Source organism: Neltuma alba, unplaced genomic scaffold, assembly GCF_004799145.2.
Source record: "Neltuma alba isolate B1F8T4 unplaced genomic scaffold, ASM479914v2 tig00000377_pilon, whole genome shotgun sequence".
Taxonomy (NCBI): domain Eukaryota; kingdom Viridiplantae; phylum Streptophyta; class Magnoliopsida; order Fabales; family Fabaceae; genus Neltuma; species Neltuma alba.
Genome location: NW_021632026.1, coordinates 58,813 through 73,841, shown reverse-complemented (window position 1 = coordinate 73,841; position 15,029 = coordinate 58,813). Strand labels below are relative to the sequence as shown.

General features: G+C 37.4%; 3 protein-coding genes across 3 annotated transcripts; all 3 read left to right on the top strand.

Moving 5' to 3' along the window:
* Positions 1–232: 232 nt before the first annotated feature.
* Positions 233–2,326, top strand: LOC114729089 (TMV resistance protein N-like). The gene is made up of 2 exons (XM_028916077.1): positions 233–876; positions 1,792–2,326. Exons 1-2 carry the CDS (start codon positions 233–235, stop codon positions 2,324–2,326), a joined length of 1,179 nt encoding a protein of 392 aa, XP_028771910.1.
* Positions 2,327–6,953: 4,627 nt separating this feature from the next.
* LOC114730171 (disease resistance protein RPP2B-like) lies at positions 6,954–8,569 on the top strand. Its single transcript, XM_028917236.1, has 3 exons — positions 6,954–7,505; positions 7,608–7,883; positions 8,075–8,569. The coding sequence occupies exons 1-3, from the start codon at positions 7,014–7,016 to the stop codon at positions 8,510–8,512; spliced, it is 1,206 nt and encodes a 401-aa protein (XP_028773069.1). The 5' UTR covers positions 6,954–7,013; the 3' UTR covers positions 8,513–8,569.
* Positions 8,570–11,094: 2,525 nt separating this feature from the next.
* LOC114730079 (TMV resistance protein N-like) lies at positions 11,095–13,262 on the top strand. Its single transcript, XM_028917135.1, has 3 exons — positions 11,095–11,648; positions 11,719–12,808; positions 12,949–13,262. The coding sequence occupies exons 1-3, from the start codon at positions 11,164–11,166 to the stop codon at positions 13,237–13,239; spliced, it is 1,866 nt and encodes a 621-aa protein (XP_028772968.1). The 5' UTR covers positions 11,095–11,163; the 3' UTR covers positions 13,240–13,262.
* The last annotated feature ends 1,767 nt before the right edge of the window (positions 13,263–15,029 follow it).

Below are 15,029 nucleotides of genomic sequence, written 5' to 3'. Positions count from 1 at the left end.
GGAAGGGGCTTGGGCAAAAACAAAAGAAAATTGTACGTTGATATAATACATTTAACAGGATAACTTATATTATGGAAAAATAGACTGTCCCTCCAGAGTAGTAATTGAAATGACTTGCGGCACATCATTAATTATTTAAGAAGATCAATACTTGGGGAGCTTAATTAAGCGTCAACAAGCAATATTTGTGATTCTCCATTGAATTTGAATTCCTCGGAGCTTAGAATCCCATATGGAGTATTTCGAGAGCAACCCATCATCGTTGAGACCGAGTCATGTATATATCAGCTTTCGAGGCGATGAAAGCAATCGTAAATTCATCCATAGCCTTTCGACTGCTCTTAAAGCAGAAGGCTTCAGAATCTTCGGAGACGATAAGAAGCATGAAAAGTCAGACTCCAATCTTCCACCTCACCTTCGTCAAGCAATTGGTGAGTCGTGGATTTGGATTGTTGTCTTCTCCAAAAACTATGCTTCTTCATCTTGGTGTTTCAAGGAACTAGCTCGGTTTGCGCAGCTTACCTTAGTAAAATATCGCTATGTAGATCCATTGATTGTTGAACGCGAACAAAGATTCGAAGCAGAAATAGACCAGGTGAACGGACGAAGGAGAGATCTGAAAAAAGGGTTCGGTCCCCGGAATGTACTGCATAGGATTATAGCAGTGTTCTATGATGTAGATCCAAAATCCTTCGCTCACCATATTCAACAAGCATGCGCACAATTCGAGGCACACTACTTGATGGAGGCTATCGAAAAAGTGGTGGCCACTCCCTCTGCCTGGGACTTACGGAATGACTATGTAATCTTACTCTTCATCTTTGTTTTTTTTCCTAGACATATGGGTCTCAAAAAGCTATGGGTTTTGGTTAATTAGTACTCCCTCTGATATTTAATATAAGGCCTATGCACTATAAAGTAGCTCTTATATGAAGGATAAGAGGAGTACAATAATAATGCCTATGGGCCTCTGGAGGATTTCGAGACGTAATTGAATTCCAATCGAGTATCCAAGAAGGGAGTTACGTACATAACTCTACCCATATCACGTTATGTCGGGGGAATGAGAAGGAGTAGGTTACTTAGATGATAACTCTCAGCTTTCTCCTCTTCTTTTGAATCTTGATATGTTCTCTTGAATCCTGAATCTCGATCAGAATTTAGGTATGAAACCCTTCGGCCAAAAATTTTTTGCACTTCTTTCAAAATCTTTTAATGTAGAAGCTACTTAACTAATTTACTAGGTATATTAAAGAAATTAGATAAATTAGTTAGTTATAAAAAATATGATTTGATCTCGCTAAAATACTCTTGTGCAATATTATATATTATACATCAATTTATAGGTTAGGTAAATTATTTTGAAAAGAAAAGATAAAAATAGGAGATAAAGTAGATCCAGGTGTTAAGGATGGAAGGGAATATTAACGTTGAGTCTAGACGGGAAGCTTGTACAATTTTAGCAAAACTCACGCGTAAACGTATCTAGGCTGTAAAATAGCTGCATACCAAAATTGTTTTACTCATAATACGCACACATAATTATATCTCTTTACTTTTAACCATTGAGTACGTTATCTTTTATTTTTATTTTTACACAACAGATACTATAATCTACAATCAGAAATTAATTTTTATTTTGTATCCTACTTTTTTATGATTAAAAAAAATTGTTAGAGAATTTAGATGTAAATTCTAGATTGTCCTGATAAAAGCACATGATCTTTTACCCTCACGCCTAAAGATGAAACAAATTTGATTGATTTGGTGTTTCATTTTTTTCTTTTTCAGTTCAGGGTCACGAGTCATTCAAAAAATTGTTAAACAAGTCAAGTCAGAAATAGATAAACTATTTTATGGCATATTCAGATTTGTTGGGATACAATCGCAAGTGGAAGAAGTGGAAAAGCTTTTGGATTTGAGTTCAGATGATGTGGTTGGAGTTGTCGGCATTTGTGGCATGGGAGGACTGGGCAAGTTTTCTATTGCTATGGTGTTATATCTTAAGATATTTCACCATTTTGATGCCTTTTGTTTTCTTCCCTCTGTAAGTCGACGTTTAAAGCAAGGTGACATAACTCTACAAGAACTTCTTCAGAGACATTTAGGGACAGAAAATTCAGAGGTGAGGGATTGTCTAGACAAAGAGTTCTTGGCTTGCAAAAGATTAAGAAACCACAAGTTTCTTATAGTTCTTGATGGTATCGAGCTTGTACAAGATCTCCAAGAGCTGAACTTGGTTGAAAAATCCAATTGCTTTGGCGGGGGGAGTAGGATCATTATAACTACTAGAGATAAACAAGTCCTTCAAAACTATGACGTTTAAAGGAAGTCAGAGAGAACAGAGCAGAAAGGACAAAGGAAGGAGTGAATGATACGTTATATTGAATATTCAGAGGTGTACATTATTTATAGAGGTGGGACCACTACACGTGACAGCTATACAAGAGAAATACTGACGCAAGTGGACAAGTGGGACTACATTCAGTTATAACTTAATTAACAACGTAACTACTTAACACTATCATTCCCCCTCAATTTGACATACTCTTCTATCCGAAGACCTCTTTTGAACTCTGCAAACTTTGAGCTGGACAAGGGCTTGGTCAAACCATCAGCGATTTGACTAGTTGCAGGGATGTGAGTAACACAAATTTCTCCTCGAATAGCACGTTCACGAACAAAATGTAGATCAAGTTCCAAGTGTTTAGTACGGGCATGTAGAACTGGATTAGCAGTAATAAGAACTGCACCAAGATTATCACATAAGATCTGAGGTTTGCCAGGGACCTTGAGTTTCAACTCAGAAAATAAAGACTTCAACCATAAGACCTCTGAGACGGTGGATGCCATGCAGCGGTATTCTGCTTCAGTACTTGATCTAGCAACAGTGGTTTGCTTCTTGGATGACCACGAAATGAGATTATTACCAAGGTAAATACAGTATCCACTTGTACTCCTTCTATCATTACAATCAGCAGCCCAATCTGAGTCACAGAAGGCCACAACAGATCTGGTGGCAGAAGGAGTGAAGCATAGCCCATGATTAATTGTTCCTGCAAGATATCTTAGAATCCTTTTGACAGCAACCCAATGTTCCTTTAATGGAGCTTGCATGAACTGACAAACCTTATTCACTGAGAAACTGATCTCAGGACGTGTGATGGTAGCATACTGAAGAGCCCCAACAATGGATCGATAAAGTGCAGGTTGATCAAATAGATGAGGTCCTTCTTTAAAGAGCTTCAAACTGGACACCATTGGTGTTGCAACACCTTTTGCTGAAGCCATCCCTGCCTTCTTAAGCACATCTTTAATATTTAGTTTGGGATAATACAAGTAAACCAGCAGAGGGCCTTTGCACTTCTATACCAAGGAAGTAACGAAGACTGCCAAGATCCTTGAGTGTGAATTCCTTATTCATAGCTCCGATAATGTTGGTAATTAACGCAGAGGATGTACCAGTAAAAATTATATCATCAACATAGGCCAAGGCATATATAATATCAGATTTTGTGATCCTTACAAATAAAGACTGATCACACTTGCTGCTATGAAAACCCAATTTATGAAAGACACTGGACAGCTTCTCATACCAGGCCCTAGGAGCCTGCTTAAGACCATACAAAGCTTTGTCAAGCTTGCATACAAGTGCTTTGTTCTTGTGCTCATAACCAGGAGGTTGTTGAATATAAACTTCTTCTTGAAGAGAGCCATTAAGAAACGCATTATTCACATCAACTTGCCGTAAGGTCCAATTTTGGGACACTGCAATGGATAGAACCACTCGAATAGTGACTGGTTTAACAACAGGGCTGAAGGTTTCATTGAAATCAAACCCTTGTATTTGATGAAAACCTTTGGCAACAAGGCGAGCTTTGTATTTTACAGTACTGCCATCAGGATTTGTCTTCCTCTTCCAGACCCATTTGCACTCAATTACTTGCCTATTAGGAGGTAACTCAACTAGGTGCCACGTCTTATTTCGTAATAAAGCCTCATATTCCTCATCCATTGCCTTTTTCCAGACAGGAGAAGTAAGAGCATCACGAACACATGTGGGTTCTATCTCAGCAACATATGCTTTAGGCTTAAAAATGCCATTCATAGACCTTGTCACTATTCGTTTCTCTGGTTCTAGTGCTACAGGTGGTTGACTAGATTCACAGGACAAAGGTTCAGTAGCAGAAGAAGACGAGATACTTGATGGAGACCTGCAAGTATGAACAGCTGAAGCAATAGAACTATTAGTAGCATTGCACTGAGAAGACACAGAGGAAAGGACAGGTGGAGGGGGTAAGACAAAGGAGGACTTAGAAGACATGACAGGAGTAGAGGAAGAAGGACACAGTATAGGATAAGGAAAATCAGACTCATTGAAGGAAACATCTCGTGATATGTATATTCTGCCTTTTGGGTCCCAACACTTGTAGCCTTTATGAGTAGCACTGTAACCAATAAAGATGCAAGGAATTGACCGGAAGTCCATCTTGTGCTTATTATACGGTCTGGTAAGAGGAAAACAAGCACAACCAAAGGTTCTAAGGTGAGAATAACTAGGAGCCTTTCCATATAATTTTTCAAAAGGAGAAACTCCACCAATCGTCTTGTTGGGCAAGCGATTGAACAGATACACAGCAGTTGAAAAGGCATCAACCCACATTTTAAAAGGTAATGATGCATTAGCTAGTAAAGTCAACCCTGTTTCAGTAATTGATCTATGCTTTCGCTCAGCAAGTCCATTCTGCTCATGAGTATATGGACAACACAGCCTATGAATAACACCATGATCTTTTAAAAATGAACCAATCTTGAGAAATTCAGCACCAGAATCAGACTGGAAAGCCTTAAGCTGACAATTAAATTGTAATTCAGCCATCTTCTTAAATTCCAAAAACACATCATAAACTTCAGACTTCGTGTGTAGGGGATAAAACCATGTAAAACGGGAATAAGCGTCTGTGAAATGAACATAATATTTGAAACCATCACGAGATGTATAGGGAGCAGGACCCCAAATATCTGAATGAACAAGTTCAAGAGGATGGGTGTATTGAGTAGAAGATAAAGAGTAAGGGAGTCGATGAGCTTTGCCAAGGCAACAAGCATTGCAAAAATCAAACATAGATTTCTTGTTACTAGTAGACAGATTACAAGATTTCATGACATCGATTACAATAGGAGAGGAGGGATGGCCTAATCTATTATGCCAAATGCGAAAGGAAGATAGACCAGTGTTATTCAAATCAGAAACAGACGTATTACGAGCAGAAGCTGTAGACACATAAGCAAGCTGGGAAGATGACCTGGAGGACTGTGCTGAAGACTGAGAGACAGGAGGTTGGATTGATAAGGAGACACCATGAAGTCTGGAGCATTGACGGTTGAGACGACCTTGGTAGATGACCCGATTAGTTTGTAGATCCTTGATCACACAAACATTAGAAAAGAATGCAATTAGTATATCGTTATCAAGACAAAGTTTAGGAATGCTCAATAGATTTTTAGAAATCTCAGGAACATGAAGAATGTCTTTGAGTTTAAGAGTATATTGAGAGTAAGGGAGAGTGGAGTTAGAAGAACCAGTGCAATGAACTGAAAGTCCTTTACCATCACCAATAAACAATCGATCAATAGTTTTATCACCTGATTTCTCTGAGATGTTGTGTTCATCTTTAGTAACATGGCTGGTGGCTCCAGAGTCGAGATACCAATCCGGATCACCAACACATTCAGCCGTAGCAACATAAGCACTCTGGTTTTTCTTGGTGTTCTTGTCAGCAAGACTCAATCCTTGGAAGGATTCATCAAAGCGATACCAACACTCACGAGCTCGGTGACCTTTCTTTTCACAGATTTGACATATTTCAGAAAATGTGCTGGTGGATGAGGTATTAGAGAAATGAGCACCCGAAGTCGAACGACCACGTCCTCGATTATAGCGGCCACCTCCTCTGGACCGACCACCTCCCCTGTTTGAAGGTTTGGTGTGAGCAAGATTCGCTGTAGCTGCCATAACAGCTTTTTGATTCTTCTCAATACGAGATTCTTGCGCCAGGAGCAAAGCTTCAATTTCTTCAACAGTATACGGATCAGATCTTGTTGTAACAGCAGTGATCCAAGGATCGTATTCTTCAGTAAGACCCTCAAAAATGATTTCAATGTGATCCGACTCACTGATCGGATGACCAATGCCAGCAAGCGCATCTGCAAGGCTTTTTATCTGTAGGAGATACTCATTGGCAGTCAAATTACCTTTCTTGGTATTCTTGAGCTGTGATTTGAGTTGTCGCACCTTCGCACGCGTTTGTGACGCAAAGTGACCATGGACCTTCTCCCAGATTTGTAGAGAGGTCTTGCAACCCACAATGCGCATGAGCATCGCGTCACTCATGGAGCATGACATCCATGAGGCAAGAAGCTGATCTTGCCTTTCCCAATCTTGGTACTGCGGATTTGGACGGACATCTTCAGGATCTTTCTCGTCCGGGAGATACTTCGGTGGAACCTTGGCGGTTTTGTCAATGTAATTCTGTAAGTCATGACCGCGGATGGCAGAAGCGATCTGGTGTTTCCAAATCAAAAAATTAGTTTCATCTAGTTTTACTGAGACTAGATGCGAAAAAGTCACTATATCTCTTTTTGACTGAGAGAGATAAGAAGCAGAAGAGTGAGAAGTAGAGGATTGAGAAGCGGAAGACATTGCCTCAGGATTTTCGTGCTCTGATACCATAAAGGAAGTCAGAGAGAACAGAGCAGAAAGGACAAAGGAAGGAGTGAATGATACGTTATATTGAATATTCAGAGGTGTACATTATTTATAGAGGTGGGACCACTACACGTGACAGCTATACAAGAGAAATACTGACGCAAGTGGACAAGTGGGACTACATTCAGTTATAACTTAATTAACAACGTAACTACTTAACACTATCAACGTTGACACAGTTTATAGACCTAAGCCTTTGTCTGATGATGAGGCTTTCGAACTATTTTGTTCTGAAGCTTTTCCAATGGAATATCCTGTTAGTGATTTCCAAGAGATGATACATAAGGCATTGGAATACGCTAAAGGCCTTCCGCTAGCAATTAAAATATTGGGTTCAACCCTTTTTGGGAAAGGCGTTGCAGAATGGAGAAGTGTCCTGGATAGAGAGGAAATTATTCCCCCTTATGATGTCATAATGATGCTTAGAGAAAGTTTTGATGAACTCGATAACATGAGTAAGGAAATGTTTTTGGACATAGCATGTTTCTTTGTAGGGAGGGACGTTAATCATGTGAAGGAAATCTTACATGATTGCATCAGCTGCTCTGTGGATATAGAACTTCTTATTCAAAAATCACTTATCACAATTGTAAATCAGAAGATACAAATGCACGGTATATTGCAAGCAATGGGACGAGAAATTGTTCGAAAACAATGTCCAAATCAGCCAGCTAAACGACGTCGGTTATATCTTTATGGTGACATCGAATATGCTATGGAGGATGGAATATACGAGGTAAGTTTTGATATTCCTTTTTAGCACAACATTACAGTATGAAAAGTTAAAGTAATAATCTAACATTTCATCATTTCCATATACATGCATTTATAATTCTAGGTGATCGAAAATGTGGAAGCTATAGTCTTGGATTTGGAAGAGCCGAAAGGGGTTGCATTGAGGAGCGATGCTTTACCAAATATGATCAATCTTAGACTGCTCATATTTCGTAATGTGCAATTTTATGGGAACCTCGACAATCTTTCAAGCAAGCTGCGATATGTTTCCTGGGATCAATATCCTTTCACTTGTTTGCCATCAAGTTTTCAGTCAGATACACTGGTTCAATTGATTATGCCTGATAGCAACATGACACAAGGATGGGAGGGCAAAATGGTATATGACAATGTTCTTATTATTTTTGGTATAACAAATATTTAAAATATTAGGAATTATTCAACCAAATCCCTAAACTAATAACATAGATACCTTTTTGCTTCTTGTTAAATATCCCAAGTGTCGTGTTTTACCACTCAAGTGCTATAACTATTTAATATTTACATATCTATATATTTTCTTATTCACAGATGCTCCCTATGTTGAGGAAAATGAATCTATGTGGCTCCAAAAGCTTGGTCAAGACGCCAGATTTTGGGGGGGTTCCGAATCTTGAGAGGCTGGAGCTTGAGGGATGCACTGGATTGTTGCAACTCCATCCATCTATTGCTGAACTTTCAAAGCTCAAATCCTTGAATTTGAGAGGTTGCACCAATCTTGTTAGTATCACTAATTCCTTGTTTTCTCTGAATTCGTTGCAAGTCCTAAATCTAGCTGGCTGCTCTGAACTTGCATACTGCTTGAACTTTTCTCCTTTGAAGAGCTCGGTAGAAGTGGAGCTGCTTGGCATTTGGTATAGTCCATACTTAGAAAAATTGCTGTACTTTCTTCTGTTTGTTTTACCAGAACCCAAAAGGTTATCAGGATTTTGTTTGTTGCTGTATTATTTACTTTATGCGTGTTTGTGAGGTCAGTAAACATGAATCCTGAGGTTGAAGGTGTTTGTACAAGTGTATCTGGTAAATTTGGGAATAATATAATGTACTTGTCTTTTTATCAATTATGTTTGATTTTCCTATATCACCCTGGCCTCAAAAGGGTAAGATATATTCTTTGGAGTATATATTCTTAGATAAGCAAAGTCAGATCAAAACATGAATGTAGTACAAATTTTGCAACATTATTGATGCAACATAACTGCACATTTTGTTCATCAACCACTCACTTGAATGGTAAATCCTAACCAGAGAGATTATCGAGCACTTGTTTTATTCCTGTGAGTTGGAAAAACCAATAAATTAAATAAGAACCTTAAAATAGGTAGAAGAAAGGGTAATTAAGGTGCAGATTTTTGGGAGCTTCCCTTGAAAAGAGTTATGAACAAAGGGTTGTCATCTCTACGAAGTGTGCGCGAATTTGATAAGGAAACAATTTGGGAGTAGTTTCACTTGTCTTGAAACGGTGAAGGAACTCAGGCGAGAGATAAAATTTTTGCCACAAGCCAAATTTAAACTTTTCAAAGAACTTCGACAATTAAGTAAGTAAAGAATACCCCCATGCAATTTGTCGAAGTTTATAAGATTTATTATCTCATTAAGTTTGTGGTGCTTGAGTAGTTGAGTATGATCTTTCTCACAACTACAAAAAGGGGCAATAGTCAAACAATAACCATTATGGCCAGCAATAATCATTATAAGAAAAAGAAAAAGATAAAGCATTTGTGTAATTTTAGTTTGCTAGTATTTATGTTTGAAAAAATAAAAAAAATAATTGTTAAATTTTAAAATGACACACAGACAATTATAATAATAGTCAAAACTATTATAGAAATAGTTAACATGACTTGTTTACCTTTTTGAAATTTAATAGATATTTTTATCATTTTCCTTTTACGTTTTGAATCACAAATTTTACGAAATTTTATCTATAACGAAATTTATAATATCAATATCAATATGTATAAAAAATTCATAATTTAATCCAGTAGTTTAATTTGTTCAAAATTAATCTCTTCACGCCTCTTCTTGTCGGATTCAAACTCATAGCAAGTGGGAAGACTCTCAACCCCTAAACCAACATACCAACCTCAATTTCAATCTGCAACCATAGTTAAAAATATAAGTTAATCCTTTATAATACAAGTTTTTAATTATTGATGTAAATTAAAAAAATTAGTTACGTACGTAAATCGCTTTATTTTGTTTTATCACTATATCCTCACTCAATATTATATGTGGGGCAAATGACAAGGCATGATAGAGACCAACCAACCAACGTCGATCAAATGCATTATATAATAAATCAGTCTCGTCTTGTTTTATCACTCTATCCTCACTCGATATTATATTTGTGGCAAATGACCAGGGACGATGATAGAGACCAACCAACATCAATCAAATGCATTATATAAGAAAAAAAACTGCAAGAGCTGAATTTGACTTGTATTAAAGAACAACTCGTATTCTCAATAGACGCGGGAAAATGATTGAGATAGAATCATGCTATTGAAGGCTGGAATGAAGTGGCCGATTTAGTCCGGTTTTCCAGACTGAACCGGTTTCATAATTGGTTTGATTGAGCATCGAAATCAGGGTTGAGTTGACTCAATGTGACCTGGATCAATTCGGGGTAACTTGGTAGGGTAATCCGGCCAATTGGTTTGGGGGATTAACACAATTGCCTTTCATTTTTTTCAAAAAAAAAAACTTAGTTTGATGATTAGAACTTAATGATTGAATAAGCCTAGGAAAAAAACTTATTGTAATCATATACCTATTTTGATATTTTGTTGGGATAAATATTTAGTGATTTTAGTAATATGATATTATGATTTTAATTTGTCAAAGGAATTACGAAAAAGTTGAAAAAATTGTAGGTGTATGATTATTTTATTAGTGATTTAAAATACTAAATTGATATTTACTTCTTAATAAAAATTTAAATTATTTTTTATTTTTTTATTTCTTAAAGGTTTGATCCCTGAGTTGACTCCGGTCGAGCCCACTAATCTTCGATCCATACTGTTTTGACTTGTTTAATGACTGGTTTGGTTTTTAGTACTTTGAATAGAATGTTAATCAAACATTTTAATTGGGTCATTATTTTTTTTTTTTGTGAGCTTGATGTAAATCGGGTTGTTATGAAATAAATCAATCGCACAAATAATTATAATTTCATGCAAAAGGATCAACTCATATTTTTATTTCACTAGATAAAAAATAAATTTCATTCTTTAATGTCCCCATAACATACAAATACTCTGCAACAATTTCCATTACATTAAATTTCTCACTATTCGTAGTCTTTTAAGTTGATTGAACTCTTTTTCAGTTTTTAAACCCCAATCAGTATTTGAGAATAATTTGTTAATATCTAAAATTTCGGTGTCAGCATTTTTTTTTTTGGTTAATGAAGCTTATATTGGAGTTGGAGGACTTCGCTTTATAAATTTATAAAATTAAGAGACAACAGTAAAGTATTGTGTGGAATTGAAACATACATGCACTCTTTTTTTAATATCCAATCAACGATGGCTTTACTTTCCACTGTCGTTAGCCACGGCGGCGAGAAAGCAAAGGTCTCTGCTGTGTTTAGGAAGTGAGATTGTGATATTGTTGAAATGAATTACCTTAGCCTACCAAGCAGCTCGTCTTCTCGGAGGACCTGGAAATACGAAGTGTTTCTGAGTTTCAGAGGTGAGGATACTCGCAACAGTTTCACCGATCATCTTCATGCTGCTCTTCAACGAAAAGGTATATACACTTTCAAGGATGATAAAAGGCTCCAGAGAGGAGAAAGTATTCGGCCAGAGCTACTGAAAGCGATTGAACAATCCCGGATTTCACTTGTCGTCTTATCCAAAAGCTTCGCAGATTCCACATGGTGCTTGGACGAACTGGCCAAGATTTGCGAGGGAATTGGTCAACCGGGATACACTGTTCTACCAATTTTCTACCATGTTGATCCATCTGACGTACGAAAGCAGAGGGGCGATTTCAAACAACCGTTTGATAAACATGAGCGAGGCTCAAGTGATAAGGTCCCAGGATGGAAGTCAGCTTTGGAACAGGTAGGCCAGCTCGCCGGTTATGATGTAAGGAATAAGTAAGTAATCTTGTCTCGTTCTCGTTTATTATGAATCTGTATGGAATGCTCATTTTTCCCTTCTCTTCAGATCAGAGTCGGGTATTATTGATGAAATCGTTATGGATGTGATCCATAAACTGAAGCATAAATTCTCAAGTCTGGCTGATGATCTAGTGGGGATGCAATCTCGTGCAGAAGCTTTTGAAAAGCTTCTAAATCTAGATTCATCCGATGATATTCTATTTGTGGGGATTTGGGGAATGCCCGGAGCAGGGAAGACCACTCTTGCTGCAGTTGTATATGATAGAATCTCCCACCACTTCGATGCTTCCTGTCTTCTTCTTGATGTCAGTAAAGCTCGCAAGCCTTCTGGTCTTGTCCGTTTACAACAACAACTTCTTTGTGAAACAGTGGGGAAAGATCAAGAGGTTTGGGAGGAACACACAGGAACCAATTTAATAAGCACTAGGCTTCGCGAAACTAAAACTCTTATTGTTGTTGATGGTGTTGACCATTTCGATCAGTTGAAGAAATTGGTTGGAAAGCACGAGTGGTTTGGTCCTGGGAGTAGAATCATCATAACAACTAGAGATGATAAAATCCTTGAGAGGCGTGGGGTGGGTAAAGATAAAGTTTACAAGGTTGAACTTTTGAATGATGAAGAAGCTCTTCAACTTTTTTGTGTTAGAGCCTTCAAAAATGATGTTCCTGATGATGGATTTGAAGAGTTGACCCATAGTTTTCTACAATATGCTAAAGCCCTTCCACTGGCAATCCAAGTGTTAGGTTCCTCTTTGCGTACCCGGAAACAATCAGAGTGGAAAGCACTATTAGATAGATTGAAAGAAATTCCCGACAGAGAGATTATGAAAGTGCTGGAAACGAGTGTACATTCACTAGACCAAAGGGACGAGGATATATTTGTAGATGTTGCTTGTTTCTTCAAGGGTGAAGATGAGAAATATGCCAAAAAAATTCTAGATCATTGTGGATTTAATCCCGAGCTTGGAATCAACATTCTGTGTGAAAGATCACTCTTGGTCATCGTCAATGGAACACTCCGGATGCATGATTTGCTGCAAGAAGTGGGCTGGAAAATTGCGAAAGGAGATTTCCCTCAAGAGCCAGCAAAGTGGAGCAGACTCTGGTTGTACAGAGATCTTCAAGCTGTTAGGACAGTGAGTAATGTTTTGATCATTTATCACTGACTTTTTTTTCGCTTTCTTTTTATTTATTTCATTATCCTAGCAGTCCTATATTATTCGAAGAACCCAACATATTCCTTTTACTTTGTGTTTGTGTTCATTATTGGTCGTAGGGAACAGATGAAGTTAAAGCCATCGTCTTGAAGGAGGAAGATGTAGATGTGAATGAGATGCTGCCATTGAGGGCTGAAGTTTTATCCCAAATGAATTGCCTAAGGCTAATCATATTCCCTTCTATGAAATTTTCAGGAAAGCTGAATAATCTTTCCAATGACTTGAGGTTTCTTTCCTGGCAGAAATTTCCTTTCAGTACTTTACCACCAAGTTTTGAACCAGCTAAACTTGTTGAATTGGTCCTGATTGATAGCAATATAAGACTTCTATGGGAAGGTGTAAAGGTGTAGTACTGTTCTTCTAGAAGAATTGAGTGCCATCAAATGGGGTATTAATTACATTATTTTAAGATTGTCTTTTTGGCTCCTTCGTAGGCTTTGACAGAGTTGAAGACCGTTGACCTGCGCGGCTCTAAAAATCTAATAAAGACGCCAAACCTTAAAGGAGTGAAAAATCTTGAGAAGCTAAATCTTGAAGGATGTAGTGGATTATTGGAGGTTGATGCATCTATTGGAGATCTCACAAAGCTAACATTCCTGAATTTGAAAAGCTGTGATCGTCTAATCAGTATCCCAAACACCATATTTCTTTCAACTTCTCTTGAAACTCTGAACCTTCCTGGTTGTTTAAAACTCGCACAACGTTTGAACTTCCAAGGACCTCGAGGACCCAATGAGCAATCTTAGTGAGCTTCTGTAGAAATAATGCGTTGCAAGCTTACCTCAGCGATTCTAGAAGAGGCTCTATAACTTGCTGGTATTTTCACTGTATCTATATAGATTCATCTATTCCATGTTGAACCGCACTCATGTAATAAATACGCAATATTGATGGCTATCAGTAAGTTGATAGAATCATTTATTCTAGTGGTTTGTAAGTAGCATCCTTTTTTTACTATGCTAATTAAAAAGGATTATATATGATCTTTAATAAATTTCATATGAACAAAGCGAAGTGACTTTTTACGAAGGTCCTATCAATAACGCTGAACAAAAAAATTCAACATTTTCGAGGCTCTTTTCGATACATATCATGAAAATATGCAGTTGGCAAGGCCTTTCATGCGATTCTAATTTCCTAATCCCAGGTTTTATCCAGTGGTTGCTTAGAAGAAAATGGCGTTAATATATTGCTTAAATCCTTTTCTACTCACTCCTTTTTCAAAATAGACGTTTTATTAATATCCTTACACTTCTTTACCCTGGAATTTTCAATCTGACACACTTGTTCAACTGATTATGCCTGAAAGCAACATGACAGAAGTATGGAGGGGCATAATGGTATGTTAATGTTCTTTTAGTTCTTAAATATTTGAGTTACTAGAAATTATTCAATCGGCAGACTCCTAAACAAATATAGATACCTTTTATCTGTTGTTAAATATCCCCCGACAAAAGTACTATATATTCTCCATTCACAGATGCTCCCTAATTTGAGAAAAATGAATCTATGTGGCTCTAAAACCTTGAAAAAGACGCAGATTTTGGTGGGGTTCCGAATCTTGAGATGCTAGAGCTTGAAGGATGCACTGGATTGTTGCAACTCCATCCATCTATTGCTGAACTTTTAAAGCTCAACTTCGAATTTGAGAGGCTGCACCAATCTTGTCAGTATCCTAATTCCTTGTTTTCTCTGAACTCGTTGCAAGTCCTCAATCCGGCTGGCTGCTCTAAACTTGCGTACTGCTTGAAGTTTTCTCCTTTGAAGAGCTTGGTAGAAGTGAAGCTGCTTGGGATTTGGTGTAGTCCATACTTAGAAAGATTGCTGTACTTTCTTTTGTTTGTTTTACCAGGACACAAAGTTATCAGGCCGGATTTTGTTTGTTATTGTCTTATTTACTTTATGTGTATTTGTGAGGTCAAATAAGCATAAAGCTCAAGTCATGAATCCGGAGGTTGAAGGTGTTTCTACAAGTGTGTTTGGTAAATTTGGGAATAATATAATATACTTGTCTTTTTTTCAATTATGTTTGATTTTTCCTATAACACCCTGGCCTCAAAAGGGTAAGATATATTATGTGAAATATGTATTCTTAGATAAGCAAAGTCAGATCAAAACATGACTGTAGTACAAATTTTGC